Source organism: Ranitomeya variabilis, chromosome 8 (assembly GCF_051348905.1).
Source record: "Ranitomeya variabilis isolate aRanVar5 chromosome 8, aRanVar5.hap1, whole genome shotgun sequence".
Taxonomy (NCBI): domain Eukaryota; kingdom Metazoa; phylum Chordata; class Amphibia; order Anura; family Dendrobatidae; genus Ranitomeya; species Ranitomeya variabilis.
Window position 1 is genome coordinate 204,100,120 of NC_135239.1, and position 16,243 is coordinate 204,116,362.

Below are 16,243 nucleotides of genomic sequence, written 5' to 3' on the forward strand. Positions count from 1 at the left end.
ACATCCTGCTTCTATGTAGTTTTGTAGTTGTTAAACCAATCGGAACATTGACATAAAGCACTTAGTTATAGACCTGTCCAGGATTTTACTTCCAAAACGGCACCACACTTGTCCCTAGGCTGTTTCTGGGGTTGCATAGAAATGAGTGAAGCAATTCTAAAAGAAACAAATTTGCTTAGAATTCCCCCAAAGTTTTGGATTTGGATGGACCCAAAATTTGGGCAATTCGCGTGTAAATCTGGCAAAATGGTAGCTGGATTCAACGGGACTGGAAGTGGGTTAAAAAAGTAATTCTCCCCTTGCTTGTTCCTCACCTGTCCAGCTGCGCAGCCCCTCTTCTCTCCGGTCTGGTCTGCCACATCTTTGGTCCCTCTTCACTTCAGTAGGTCTGAGATTTTCATGATATATGTCTACCTGAGGTTATGATGTCATGTAGGGCACAGACACTGACTAGGCCTCATTCGACCAGACCTTATTCAACGTCATGACGTTTGGCAAAGTCATAATGTTTCTGCTCAGACGAGCAAAGATGCCAGGATGCAGAAAACAAGCCTGGAGCAAAAGCCTGAAGACCGGAGCAGCCTGGTCAACACGTGAATAGAACCCCAAGTGATCGGAAGCTTTCCCTTTTGCTAACTTATCACGGCGTTGGAGTGGAAACCACCATTCAGCCATCAAATCAGATGCAGGTTACACCCAATTTTTAATAATAAAACAGCTTTATTGTATTATAATTGTCCAGATTAGACAAAAAAATAGATAAAACAACAAACAATAAAAAACAAATGTGGCTGAATTAAATCTATATGTAATATGTCAATGTCCATCCGTGCTAACTGTGTTATATATAGGACTAAAAGTGAAAACAGATTTGTGGAGATAGATGATAGATAGATAGATAGATAGATAGATAGATAGATAGATAGATAGATAGATAGATAGATAGATAGATAGATAGATTTCTTCAGGAACAGCTGGTGCTGCTGTGTATCGGGGCTTTCTGTTGTCTTCTGTAGTATTCTTTCTGTATCACCAAACCCAGCACTGCCAAAATCACAGTGACACACAAGACAACCAGCAAAACTGACGTCAGGTTATAGATGTGACTTTGTCTGGTTTTCTCCTCTGTTTGAAAAAACAAACAAACCATGAATACAAATAGGATCAGTCACATGTATGCAGAGCAGAGAATCCTTGTTTGCAATCCAACTATCCAATCCAAATCTATCAGATCTGATACAAAACGGCATGAACAAAGTTCATAAAGTTGATCTGACTGTTTAAGGCAGAGAACATCTGATATAAATGCTATGAGGTTAACATGTTCGTATTAAAGAGACACCAGCACACTGTTATTTGAGCACTGTAACATACATCGGGTGAAATAAGTATTGAACACATCATCAAATTTGTAAATAAATATATTTCTAAAGGTGCTATTGACATGAAATTCTCACCAGATGTCGGTAACAACTCATCCAATCCAGGGGAGGACACTGACTGTGAAGGGTCCCTGTGTAGGACTTGTGTCCAGACTCCCCTTCCCCCTTTCTTAATTCTGTGAGTTTTAGTGTCAGGAGACACTCGTCCATCGTACAACGGATCCGTCGTGTTTTGGCGGACCGTCGGCACGAAAAAACGTTCAAGTGAACTTTTTTTTTGCGTTGAAAAACTGCATCCGCTGCCCACGTCATGCATAAATTTCACAAGGTGCGTCGGTATAGCGATGGACCCGTACCTACGCTAGTGTGAAAGTAGCCTTATCTGATATCAGAGTTAGGGCACATTTTTAAATAATAAAAATGCCAAACCTGATTACATTTCACATATTTCTTGTATTATTAATTATTGTTCTAGAATTTCAACTTTAGTAATTTTAAATACTATTATCTTAATTGTGAAATAAAGAAGTACGGCGACTACTTACTAGCCCTAAACACAATAGGGCCCTCAGATAATCTGGCGGTGTCCAGCTCTTCCCCCGAGGTGCGGACGTCTCGTCTCACTCTTGGGGTGATACAGCCCTGAGTGCAGCGATTTGGGGAGGTGGAGTTGTGACAGATGATCACATTGGCGCTCAGGTAGACTTCATGGAAATGATCAAACTTAACCATGTGAAAACTTAAGCGCTGCCGGCGCTGGTCTGTCACCAGGTGATCCTGTAAGGTGGAGTCTTGGCGGCATCTGAGGACAGAGCAAAGACATTTCTAAAATATTTGCTGACTGAGTAATTGGTATCAATCTGAGAAATACGTACAATATAGTCAATGTTTTCCTTCCCTTCTGGCTCATAATGTGGGGATCTACTTCTAATTCTCAAATGAAAAGACCAAAGAAAAACCCCCACAAATGTCATAATAAACTTTTTAAATTCTTATTACATACTTTTTCTGACCCTTACCAGGGTTAGGACTAGGATTAGGACTCATATTACAGTTAGGATTAGGGTTAGGATGGGATTAAGGTTAGGACTAGGGTTAGGGATACTGCTAGGGTTAGGTTTAGGACTCGGGTAATAAAGTAGTTACATAAAAAATACAAAAATGTATTAAAAATAAGTACAATACATACTAAACTGGTGGGAGGCACTCAGGGAATGAAAACTGTCCATTGGTAAGGAGGTAGAAAACACTTGGCCTTGCCTCGAGCCTCTGACTCTACGACTGAGATTTGAGGCTCCACAATGGTTCTGCACATCTTACCACTGGATGGACTCATTATCGCCCTGTAGTATAAGACATGTAGGTTCTCACCCATGGTGGATGACGTTGTATCTCTTATTTGTGTCCTCTAATGACGGGGAAGCAGTGAGGGATTCTGTGAATATCTGCAGCTCCTCAACCACTGACTCCACCACGAGCTCCACATGTAGGTTGCTGTGCAGATCCACCTCATGAGGGTAAAGGGTGATGGGGTCAGTGAAGTCCTCGCTCTGGTAGAGTCTCATGGACACGTTGTAATAACCTTTACAGATCACATTCTTCACTTGAGGTTTTATCACCAGTTCCAGAGACTTATTACTCTCCATTTCACACCTCACTGGGATCTCGATACGATGGACGTCTGTGTCAGGGACAGTCCCGTAAATGGTGTTGGCGTAGAACATTTTCTCATCCTCATACTGAAAAATAAACAGCTAAATTAGTGGATTATCTGTTATGACCCCAATGGCGAGGGTCTCAGAGGAACGTGGAAGTCTGCAGAATACAAAAATCCAGCTCATAGGGCAGTGGTAACTGGGTTGACCATATATCTACTCCTAACGCCAACACTAGAAGTAGCCGGGGATCATTCCTACGTTGATTCTAGATGACACGCGCCAGCCGGAGAATCTAGCTACCCCTAGTAGAGGAAAACAAAGACCTTTCTTGCCTCCAGAGAAGGGGACCCCAAAGCTGGATAGAAGCCCCCCACAAATAATGACGGTGAGGTAAGAAGAAATGACAAACACAGAAATGAACCAGGTTTAGCACAGAGAGGCCCGCTTACTGATAGCAGAATAAAGAAAGGTAACTTATATGGTCAACAAAAACCCTATCAAAATCCACACTGGAAATTCAAGAACCCCCGAACCGTCTAACGGTCCGGGAGGAGAACACCAGCCCCTAGAGCTTCCAGCAAAGGTCAGGATATAGATTTGGAACAAGCTGGACAAAAATACAAAACCAAAACAAATAGCAAAAAGCAAAAGGCAGACTTAGCTGATATAACTGGAACCAGGATCAGTAGACAAGAGCACAGCAGACTAGCTCTGATAACTACGTTGCCAGGCATTGAACTGAAGGTCCAGGGAGCTTATATAGCAACACCCCTAACTAACGACCCAGGTGCGGATAAAAGGAAAGACAGAAAAACCAGAGTCAAAAAACTAGTAACCACTAGAGGGAGCAAAAAGCAAATTCACAACAGTACCCCCCCCTTAGTGAGGGGTCACCGAACCCTCACCACGACCACCAGGGCGATCAGGATGAGCGGCATGAAAGGCACGAACTAAATCGGCCGCATGAACATCAGAGGCGACCACCCAGGAATTATCCTCCTGACCATAGCCCTTCCACTTGACCAGGTACTGAAGCCTCCGCCTGGAGAGGCGAGAATCCAAGATCTTCTCCACCACGTACTCCAACTCGCCCTCAACCAACACCGGAGCAGGAGGCTCAGCAGAAGGAACTACAGGCACAATGTACCGCCGCAACAAGGACCTATGAAATACATTGTGAATAGCAAACGACACAGGAAGATCCAGACGAAAAGATACAGGATTAAGGATTTCCAATATCTTGTAAGGCCCAATAAAACGAGGTTTAAATTTGGGAGAGGAGACCTTCATAGGAACAAAGCGGGAAGAAAGCCACACCAAATCCCCAACGCGTAGTCGGGGACCCACACCGCGGCGGCGGTTGGCAAAGCGCTGAGCCTTCTCCTGTGACAACTTCAAGTTGTCCACCACATGATTCCAGATCCGCTGCAACCTATCCACCACAGAATCCACCCCAGGACAGTCAGAAGGCTCCACATGACCCGAAGAAAAGCGAGGATGGAAACCAGAGTTGCAGAAAAAAGGCGAAACCAAGGTGGCGGAACTAGCCCGATTATTAAGGGCAAACTCAGCCAACGGCAAGAATGTCACCCAATCGTCCTGATCAGCAGAGACAAAACACCTCAAATAAGCCTCCAAAGTCTGATTGGTTCGCTCCGTCTGTCCATTAGTCTGAGGATGGAAAGCAGACGAAAACGACAAATCAATGCCCATCCTACTACAAAAGGATCGCCAGAACCTGGAAACGAACTGGGATCCTCTGTCTGACACAATATTCTCAGGGATGCCGTGCAAACGAACCACGTTCTGGAAAAACACAGGAACCAGATCGGAAGAGGAAGGCAGCTTAGGCAAAGGAACCAAATGGACCATCTTGGAGAAGCGATCACATATCACCCAGATAACGGACATGCCCTGAGATAGCGGAAGATCAGAAATGAAATCCATGGAGATATGTGTCCAAGGTCTCTTCGGGACAGGCAAGGGCAAGAGCAAACCGCTGGCACGAGAACAGCAAGGCTTAGCTCGAGCACAAGTCCCACAGGACTGCACAAATGACCGCACATCCCTTGACAAGGAAGGCCACCAAAAGGACCTGGCCACCAGATCTCTGGTGCCAAAAATTCCCGGGTGACCTGCCAACACCGAGGAATGAACCTCGGAAATGACTCTGCTGGTCCACTTATCCGGGACAAACAGTCTGTCAGGTGGACAAGACTCAGGCCTATCAGCCTGAAATCTCTGCAACACACGTCGCAGATCCGGAGAAATAGCTGACAAGATAACTCCATCTTTAAGAATACCAACAGGATCAGCGACTCCAGGAGCATCAGGCACAAAGCTCCTAGAAAGAGCATCGGCCTTCACATTCTTTGAACCTGGTAAATACGAGACAACAAAATCAAAGCGGGAGAAAAACAATGACCAGCGGGCCTGTCTCGGATTAAGGCGTTTAGCAGACTCGAGATACATCAGATTTTTGTGATCAGTCAAGACCACCACACGATGCTTAGCACCCTCGAGCCAATGACGCCACTCCTCAAATGCCCATTTCATGGCCAACAACTCCCGATTGCCCACATCATAATTTCGCTCGGCAGGCGAAAACTTCCTAGAGAAAAAGGCACAAGGTTTCATAACAGAGCAACCAGGGCCTCTCTGCGACAAAACGGCCCCTGCCCCAATCTCCGAAGCATCCACCTCAACCTGAAAGGGAAGTGAGACGTCAGGCTGGCACAAAACAGGCGCCGAAGTAAACCGGCGTTTCAACTCCTGGAAAGCCTCCACGGCAGCAGGAGCCCAGTTAGCTACATCGGAGCCCTTCTTGGTCATATCCGTCAAAGGTTTCACAATGCTAGAAAAATTAGCGATAAAACGACGGTAGAAGTTAGCGAAGCCCAAGAACTTCTGAAGACTCTTAACTGACGAGGGCTGAGTCCAATCAAGAATAGCTCGGACCTTGACTGGGTCCATCTCCACAGCAGAAGGGGAAAAAATGAACCCCAAAAAGGGAACCTTCTGTACACCAAAGAGACACTTTGAGCCCTTGACAAACAAAGAATTTTCACGCAAAATTTCAAAGACCAACCTGACCTGCTCCACATGCGAATCCCAATCATCAGAAAAAAACAAAATATCATCCAGATAAACAATCAAAAATTTATCCAGATACTTCCGGAAAATGTCATGCATAAAGGACTGAAAAACTGAAGGCGCATTGGAGAGCCCAAAAGGCATCACCAAGTACTCAAAATGACCTTCGGGCGTATTGAATGCGGTTTTCCATTCATCACCTTGCTTAATGCGCACAAGGTTGTACGCACCACGAAGGTCTATCTTGGTGAACCACTTGGCACCCTTAATCCGGGCAAACAAGTCAGACAACAGCGGTAAAGGATACTGAAATTTGACAGTGATCTTATTTAAAAGCCGATAATCAATACAAGGTCTCAAAGATCCGTCCTTTTTTGCCACAAAAAAGAATCCCGCACCAAGAGGGGAAGAAGACGGACGAATATGTCCTTTTTCCAGAGACTCCTTGATATATGAACGCATAGCGGTATGTTCAGGTACCGACAGATTAAACAGTCTTCCCTTAGGAAATTTACTGCCTGGGATCAAATCTATAGCACAGTCACAGTCCCTATGAGGAGGCAGTGCACTGGACTCAGACTCACTGAAGACATCCTGATAATCAGACAAATACTCCGGAACTTCCGAAGGCGTAGAAGAAGCAATAGACACAGGCAGGGAATCCTCATGAATACCACGACAGCCCCAACTTGAGACTGACATAGCCTTCCAGTCCAGGACTGGATTATGGGTCTGTAACCATGGCAGCCCTAAAACGACCAAATCATGCATTTTATGTAAAACCAGGAAACGTATCACCTCGCGGTGTTCAGGAGTCATGCACATGGTAACCTGAGTCCAATACTGCGGTTTATTTGCTGCCAATGGTGTAGCATCAATACCCCTAAGAGGAATAGGATTTTCTAATGGTTCAAGAGTAAAACCACAGCGCTTAGCAAATGAGAGATCCATGAGACTCAGGGCAGCACCTGAATCTACAAACGCCATGACAGGATAAGATGACAGTGAGCAAATCAAAGTTACAGACAGAATAAATTTAGGCTGCAAATTACCAACGGTGACAGGACTAACAACCTTAGCTATACGTTTAGAGCATGCTGAGATAACATGTGTAGAATCACCACAGTAGTAGCACAAGCCATTCCGGCGTCTATGAATTTTCCGCTCATTTCTAGTCAGGATTCTATCACATTGCATTAAATCAGGTGTCTGTTCAGACAACACCATGAGGGAATTTGCGGTTTTGCGCTCCCGCAACCGCCGGTCAATTTGAATAGCCAGTGCCATAGTATCATTCAGACCTGTGGGAATGGGAAAACCCACCATAACATTCTTAATGGCTTCAGAGAGGCCATTTCTAAAATTAGCGGCCAGTGCACACTCGTTCCAATGTGTCAGCACGGACCATTTCCGAAATTTTTGGCAATACACTTCAGCCTCGTCCTGCCCCTGAGACATAGACAGCAAGGCCTTTTCTGCCTGAATCTCAAGATTGGGTTCCTCATAAAGTAAACCGAGCGCCAGAAAAAACGCATCAAGATCAGCCAATGCCGGATCTCCTGGCGCCAGCGAAAAAGCCCAATCCTGAGGGTCGCCCCGTAAGAACGAAATAACAATTTTTACTTGCTGAGCAGAATCTCCTGATGAACAGGGTCTCAGGGACAAAAACAATTTACAATTATTCACGAAATTCCTAAACTTAAACCTGTCTCCGGAAAACAGTTCAGGAATCGGTATTTTAGGTTCTGACCTAGGATTTCTGATAACATAGTCTTGTATGCCCTGCACACGAGTAGCCAGCTGGTCCACACTTGTAATCAAGGTCTGGACATTCATGTCTGCAGCAAGCATAGCCACTCTGAGGTAAAGGGGAAGGAGAAAAGGAAAAAAAAAAAAAAAAACTCAGAATCTTCTTTCTTATAATCCCTCTTTTGCAATGCATTAAACATTTAATACTGGCCTGGCAAACTGTTATGACCCCAATGGCGAGGGTCTCAGAGGAACGTGGAAGTCTGCAGAATACAAAAATCCAGCTCATAGGGCAGTGGTAACTGGGTTGACCATATATCTACTCCTAACGCCAACACTAGAAGTAGCCGGGGATCATTCCTACGTTGATTCTAGATGACACGCGCCAGCCGGAGAATCTAGCTACCCCTAGTAGAGGAAAACAAAGACCTTTCTTGCCTCCAGAGAAGGGGACCCCAAAGCTGGATAGAAGCCCCCCACAAATAATGACGGTGAGGTAAGAAGAAATGACAAACACAGAAATGAACCAGGTTTAGCACAGAGAGGCCCGCTTACTGATAGCAGAATAAAGAAAGGTAACTTATATGGTCAACAAAAACCCTATCAAAATCCACACTGGAAATTCAAGAACCCCCGAACCGTCTAACGGTCCGGGAGGAGAACACCAGCCCCTAGAGCTTCCAGCAAAGGTCAGGATATAGATTTGGAACAAGCTGGACAAAAATACAAAACCAAAACAAATAGCAAAAAGCAAAAGGCAGACTTAGCTGATATAACTGGAACCAGGATCAGTAGACAAGAGCACAGCAGACTAGCTCTGATAACTACGTTGCCAGGCATTGAACTGAAGGTCCAGGGAGCTTATATAGCAACACCCCTAACTAACGACCCAGGTGCGGATAAAAGGAAAGACAGAAAAACCAGAGTCAAAAAACTAGTAACCACTAGAGGGAGCAAAAAGCAAATTCACAACAATTATCCATAAGAAAAAAAACAGGGAAAAATGTTAGAAGGTCACGTCGCTGGGGTAATGAATAGCAGTCCTCTTTAGAGATGGTGTGATTCATGTCCTACTTTAAATGGCTTGCCTTTCCTTCAGTGCTGAAATGGTTAAGAACTCTTTACATGCTGGCTGATTGTTGTCAGCTGTAACTACTTATCATTTACTACCTCCATATATACTGGCTCTGAGTGTTTAGTCCCTGCTGGTGGAAGATTCTTCTTCCTGTGCTGAGTGATAAAGCTAAATGGTTGGAGTGGAGTTGTAATAGTGATCTGTGGTTTTCTGTAGAACATGTGTGTTTATATCCTGGTCCCAATTCCCATTTAGATAATTCCTCCCTGTCCCTATCCTCTTCCCTATTGATGGTGAGTGCTTTTGTTTGATAGAGGATTCCTGTTATCCCTGTTTTATCTTCGAGTCTTGTTTACCTTACCTTTCTGTCACAGGCCTCATGGTGTGTGGTACGGGACAGATTAGGGTTTAACAGGAGCATAGCAAAGTCAGCGACCCGGGCCTCTCTACCTTCAAGAGTACCCGTGGGATAGGGCTAGTTAGGGTCCCAGCTACAGGGACAGTTTGAGGCCCCCTCTTCCTTACCGAAGACCATCACAGCGTGACATGTATGTGGAACAATTAAATAGAACTTTTATTGTCACTATGAGTCCAGGGGCGGTCAGTTAAGCCATGATGACTGTCCGTCAATGAATAGGAAAGCCCACTGGACTCACCAACACAGAAGCAGCAGTTATATAAATTTGTAGATATTTAAAGATGAATAGTGAATATAATAGCCAAAGCGAAATGATGTAAATGGTAAAGTATATGTATTCTCGTGATATGAACATTACCCATGTATTGTTTGGCCTCTGAGCTTCTCCCCACCATGCAGGCCGGTATAGAATGGTACATCAATTAGTGGGCAAGCTAAGAAAAGTATCTTACAATTAGATTTGGTACAAGATTTCTATTGTTGGAAAACCCACCAGGACACTGGACCCGCATCTGTTGAATGGTATCTTGATGAGGTAGTGATCCTTCTCCTTTTTTGCTCGGCACAGCGGGTCCTTGAGATGGATATCAAGTACATCCAGGTGAGCCCCCGATACCAAGTTGTATGGTAAGATGTACTCCGCAGCATCCGGAAGGCAACGGATCGAACATCTGGGCAGCGCTGGTTATGAAATAAATGCAAAAGAGATAAATGTATAAAAGCTTAATTAACCATAAAGAATTCTGCAGGCAGTATATTCCATAAGGGGCTAGAGGTCCCATTGTCCTCCCCTAAATTCTGTACCCTTGTAGCTTCATTTTCAAAAACCTTTACAGGAAATGATGAATTAAACCAGATCCCAAAACTTTATCCATTTCTACATCATCTTTGTTTCATATTACAAAATATGATTTAAATTGCTTTGCAGCGCTGGGGTCCTGGGTTCAAATCCCACCAAGGACGACATCTGCAAGGAGTTTGTATGTTCTCCCCGTGTTTGCGTGGGTTTCCTCCGTGTTCTCCGGTTTCCTCCCACATAAAAAGACATACTGTCGGGGACAGTGATGATGTCTGTAAAGAGCTGTGGGATATGATGGTGCTATATAGGCAACGCATAATAAATAATAAGTTTTAAAAAATATTAGTGGCATTTAAAAAATGTGGAAGGGTGTATAAGGGAAATAGACTATCTAGTTGGCAAAATCAAATACAATAATGGGGATCTTGATCTCTGATAAGGGGCCCCTTATCCTCTACAGTATAACCATCACTATCTTCTCATATTTTTGCTATTAGACCACACAATCATTTCATGTTTTCTCTACATTGTTTAAGGTAATGCAAGTCTTATACTCTGACAGTGCAGAACGTCTCTCACCTGAACATTGTACACCCTGGCTCATTGAATATCCATAGGAGATACTACGTTCAGTACCAAACACATAAAGTGTGAATGTGGAGGTCTCATGGTAGATCTCATGATGTCCCTCAGTTTTCCCCAATGTGACTTGCTGACCCATAAACCCATTGAATTCTTTCCTGGTCGTTGGATAATAACTTAGAGGTTTTCCATCCAGGTAGAACTCCAAGTCTGAAGACACTTGAGAAATGATGAGGATGAAGTTGTCGTAGGAAGACCATGTGACAAACTTGTAATATCTTTTTCCCATTAACGATGGTGGGACGGTAGTAAGAAATGGATCATATTTATATTTTAAAGTAGGTGACCTTGCTTCATGGAATAAATATGAGACCATCACAGGTTTGGTGGCATTGATGAGGAGGATTTTGTCTACAGTCATTCGGACATAGGCACCTTCTTGTAGACTGTGATGGGTGGCACCTCCTGGGCTATCAATAGTCACACGGGTATCCGGACTTCCCGCAACTATAGTGATGACATCTTGAGTGTGGGTGAAGAATGGAAACACGGCAAAGACGTTCCCCCAGTTCTTCACAGGATGGAGCTGGTCCATTAGGGTGTCACAGGTTGAGTTAATGCCCTTATAACATTTAGAACCGGCAATCACGGCCACCGGGACTGAAGATAAAACTTTGGTTCCTGTGAGGTCATCAGAGCTTTTAAACTGAATGACTTGTTGGTTCCTCAGTAACAACTTGAATGAATCTCCAGTTTTGTAGGAAATCCCATTATATGTGATGGATCCTGAGACTGTAATGTCTACATGGGCTTCAGGTTCAACTACATTTACCACTGAAAACTGTGTTGCTCCCCTCGCAGGAGTTGTTATAAAGTACTTCCTACCCAGGTCTTCTTGCGGTAGACAGGTCATAGCATCGGTGCTGGCCTGAACATTACTAAATGCAAATACCGATATGGACACATTGGATGTCACTATTATGACCTTGGAAGTGATGTCCTCCTCGGTGATCATATATGTCTCGTCCAGGGTCACCAGGTTACTACTGTCCTGGGGAACATTAACCGTCTTAGTGAAGAACGGCTGAGACACCGTCACTGTGACTGTAGCGGCTTTATCACAGGTCACAAGATACAGCTGAAAATTAGTGTTCGCTCCACCATTGCTGTTACTCACGAAAACGGTTAAAAATATTTGTTGAAGATGTCCTATGGAAAAACGGGGGAAAATTGTTAATACAGTCATATATTTTGGCATGGTACAATCATTGTCGTCACCGCTGCACAAGAATACTGTTTTCTTATGTGACAGTTCGCCTGCAGCCACCACTAGGGGATGATAAGATGTGAGCTGCATAACGAGTTATTACTGTGTTCGATGTATATACAATATGCAGGAGTTTATCATTTAAAGTAGATTAGTCTTCTGGTTTTTCATCTGTGAGCAGCATGATTTTGGAGCAGAGACCCTAATTCCAGTGATGTGTCAGGACTGCTTTTTGCAGTTTTGGTAAAATCCCTGTTTTATCTGCTGCAGATCCAGCAGAGCTTAGAATGCTGAGCCGTGTATAACCCACACTCCTGATTGGCAGCTTTCTTTGCACACTGTGCATAGGCATAAAGCTGACAATCAATGGTGAGAGCGAGGTTGTCACGGTTACACTGTTTGTGGAAGCGGGGGTGGCGGTGGCATGGGGGGTGGGGTTAGAACAGTTAGTAATTTAAGAAAGAATAGAGGTACAGAGAGTAACATCAAGTGCATGTATACTAATGCCAGAAGCCTCGCCAACAAAATGGATGAATTAGAACTAATGATGTTGGAGCATAATTATGACATGGTGGGGATATCTGAGACGTGGCTGGATGAGAGCCATGACTGGGCTGTTAACTTGCAGGGCTATAGCCTGTTCAGAAATGACCGTACAGATAAGCGAGGGGGTGGGGTGTGTCTGTATGTAAAATCGACCTTAAAACCCATCCTGCGTGATAATATAGGTGAATTTAATGAAAATGTAGAGTCCCTGTGGGTGGAGATAAGGGGAGGGGGAAAAAATAATAAATTACTGATAGGGGTTTGTTATGAATCTCCAAAACTAATGGAAGCAATGGAGAATATCCTCGTAAAGCAAATAGATGAAGCTGTGACTCAAGGAGAAGTCATTATTATGGGGGACTTCAACTACCCTGAAATAGATTGGGGAACAGAAACCTGCAGTTCCAGCAAAGGTAATCGGTTTTTGACAACTATGAGAGACAATTACCTTTCACAACTGGTTCAGGACCCAACAAGGAGGGGGGCACTGCTAGACCTAATATTAACCAACAGGCCAGACCGCATATCAAATATAAGGGTTGGGGGTCACTTGGGGAATAGTGATCACAAAATAATAAGTTTTCATGTAACCTTTAATAAGATGGGTAGTAGGGGGGTGACAAGGACACTAAACTTCAGGAGGGCAAATTTCCAACGGATGAGAGAGGATCTTGGTGCAATTAACTGGGACGATATCCTGAGACACAAAAATACACAAAGAAAATGGGAGACGTTTATTAGCATCCTGGATAGGACCTGTGCACAGTATATACCGTATGGGAATAAACATACTAGAAAAAGGAGGAAACCAATATGGCTAAATAGAGCTGTAAGGGGCGCAATAAGGGACAAAAAGAAAGCATTTAGAGAATTAAAGGAAGTAGGTAGTGAGGAGGCATTAAATAAATACAGAAAATTAAATAAATTCTGTAAAAAGCAAATCAAGGCAGCAAAGATTGAGACAGAGAGACTCATTGCCAGAGAGAGCAAAAATAATCCCAAAATATTCTTTAACTATATAAATAGTAAGAAACTAAAAAATGACAGTGTTGGCCCCCTTAAAAATAGTCTGGGTGAAATGGTGGATGAGGATGAGGAAAAAGCCAATATGCTAAATGACTTTTTTTCATCAGTATTTACAAAAGAAAATCCCATGGCAGCCAATATGACTAGTGATAAAAATTCCCCATTAAATGTCACCTGCTTAACCCAGCAGGAAGTACGGCGGCGTCTAAAAATCACAAAAATTGACAAATCTCCGGGCCCGGATGGGATACACCCCCGAGTACTGCAGGAACTAAGTACAGTCATTGATAGACCATTATTTGTAATCTTTAAAGACTCCATAATAACAGGGTCTGTACCACAGGACTGGCGTATAGCAAATGTGGTGCCAATATTCAAAAAAGGGGCAAAAACTGAACTCGGTAATTATAGGCCAGTAAGCTTAACCTCTACTGTGGGTAAAATCCTGGAGGGCATTCTAAGGGATACTATACTGGAGTATCTGAAGAGGAATAACCTTATGACCCAGTATCAGCACGGGTTTACTAGGGACCGTTCATGCCAGACTAATTTGATCAGCTTCTATGAAGAGGTAAGTTCCGGACTGGACCAAGGGAACCCAGTGGACGTAGTGTATATGGACTTTTCCAAAGCTTTTGATACGGTGCCACACAAAAGGTTGTTACATAAAATGAGAGTAATGGGGATAGGGGAAAATATGTGTAAGTGGGTTGAGAGCTGGCTCAGGGATAGGAAACAAAGGGTGGTTATTAATGGAGCACACTCGGACTGGGTCGCGGTTAGCAGTGGGGTACCACAGGGGTCAGTATTGGGCCCTCTTCTTTTTAACATATTTATTAATGACCTTGTAGGGGGCATTCAGAGTAGAATTTCAATATTTGCAGATGACACTAAACTCTGCAGGGTAATCAATACAGGGGAGGACAATTTTATATCACAGGATGATTTATGTAAACTAGAAGCCTGGGCTGATAAATGGCAAATGAGCTTTAATGGGGATAAATGTAAGGTCATGCACTTGGGTAGAAGTAATAAGATGTATAAGTATGTGCTTAATTCTAAAACTCTGGGCAAAACCGTCAATGAAAAAGACCTGGGTGTATGGGTGGATGACAAACTCATATTCAGTGGCCAGTGTCAGGCAGCTGCTACAAAGGCAAATAAAATAATGGGATGTATTAAAAGAGGCATAGATGCTCATGAGGAGAACATAATTCTACCTCTATACAAGTCACTAGTTCGACCACACTTAGAATACTGTGCACAGTTCTGGTCTCCGGTGTATAAGAAAGACATAGCTGAACTGGAGCGGGTGCAGAGAAGAGCGACCAAGGTTATTAGCGAACTGGGGGGTCTGCAATACCAAGATAGGTTATTACACTTGGGGCTATTTAGTTTGGAAAAACGAAGACTAAGGGGTGATCTTATTTTAATGTATAAATATATGAGGGGACAGTACAAAGACCTTTCTGATGATCTTTTTAATCATAGACCTGAGACAGGGACAAGGGGGCATCCTCTACGTCTGGAGGAAAGAAGGTTTAAGCATAATAACAGACGCGGATTCTTTACCATAAGAGCAGTGAGACTATGGAACTCTCTGCCGTATGATGTTGTAATGAGTGATTCATTAATTAAATTTAAGAGGGGACTGGATACCTTTCTGGAAAAGTATAATGTTACAGGGTATATACACTAGATTCCTTGATAAGGCGTTGATCCAGGGAACTAGTCTGATTGCCGTATGTGGAGTCGGGAAGGAATTTTTTTCCCCATGGTGGAGCTTACTCTTACCACATGGGTTTTTTTTTGCCTTCCTCTGGATCAACATGTTAGGGCATGTTAGGTTAGGCAATGGGTTGAACTAGATGGACTTACAGTCTTCCTTCAACCTTAATAACTATGTAACTATGTAACTATGTAAGCCTGGCAGCTTTTAATAGGGCTTCCATGAACAAGCATAACACAAGCCACTCCATTTACCAGATCCTAGTTGTTGCCCTGTGTCATAAAGAAATATTGTAAACTACATAAAGACATCTCTGGAGAGGGGATATATCATTCTCATATTGAATATATGGGATTAATTATAACTGGGGAAGTGAAAACGATCTGACACTTCAGCCTCCATTAAAGTAGGACCCCCTGCTGTGAACAGGTAATTACAACAAGGAATTTGATGAGAACCACTCCTATACTCAGAGGTGGAGAAGAACACTTCTGAGGCAATAGCTTCCTCTGTTCAAAATTTGTCTTAGACGCTCTGGACCTAGTGGTCACTGATGAATATTGAGGTTTGCATCAATACGATATTTATTGTTGTGATCCTAATGGCAGAGGATCTCAGGGTCTTCAGCAAAGTCTGCAAACATAAAAACTAGCTCTTAGGGAGGTGGTAACTGAGCTGACCACATACCTGATCCTAGCCCACAAATAATAGCAGCCGGGGAACGTGCCTACGTTGGTTCTAGACGTCTCGCGCCAGCCGGAGATCTAACTAACCCTTTCAGAGAAAATACAGACCTCACTTGCCTCCAGAGAAAGATACCCCAAGGTAGATACAGGCCCCCAACAAATAATAACGGTGAGGTAAGAGGAAAGGACAAACGTAAGTATGAACTAGATTCAGCAAAGAGAGGCCCACTAAA

General features: G+C 43.5%; 1 protein-coding gene across 1 annotated transcript in view; it reads right to left on the reverse strand.

The window, feature by feature from the left end:
* Window positions 1–755: 755 nt before the first annotated feature.
* LOC143788852 (uncharacterized) overlaps window positions 756–16,243 on the reverse strand; it is a 38,674-nt gene continuing 23,186 nt past the window's right edge. The window contains exons 5-9 of the mRNA XM_077278765.1: window positions 10,754–11,965; window positions 9,869–10,056; window positions 2,754–3,121; window positions 1,928–2,184; window positions 756–1,125 (exon numbers count right to left, since the gene is read on the reverse strand). Of these exons, the coding sequence (XP_077134880.1) occupies window positions 965–1,125; window positions 1,928–2,184; window positions 2,754–3,121; window positions 9,869–10,056; window positions 10,754–11,965 (2,186 nt within the window). The 3' untranslated portion in view covers window positions 756–964. The remainder of the gene's footprint in view (window positions 1,126–1,927; window positions 2,185–2,753; window positions 3,122–9,868; window positions 10,057–10,753; window positions 11,966–16,243) is intronic.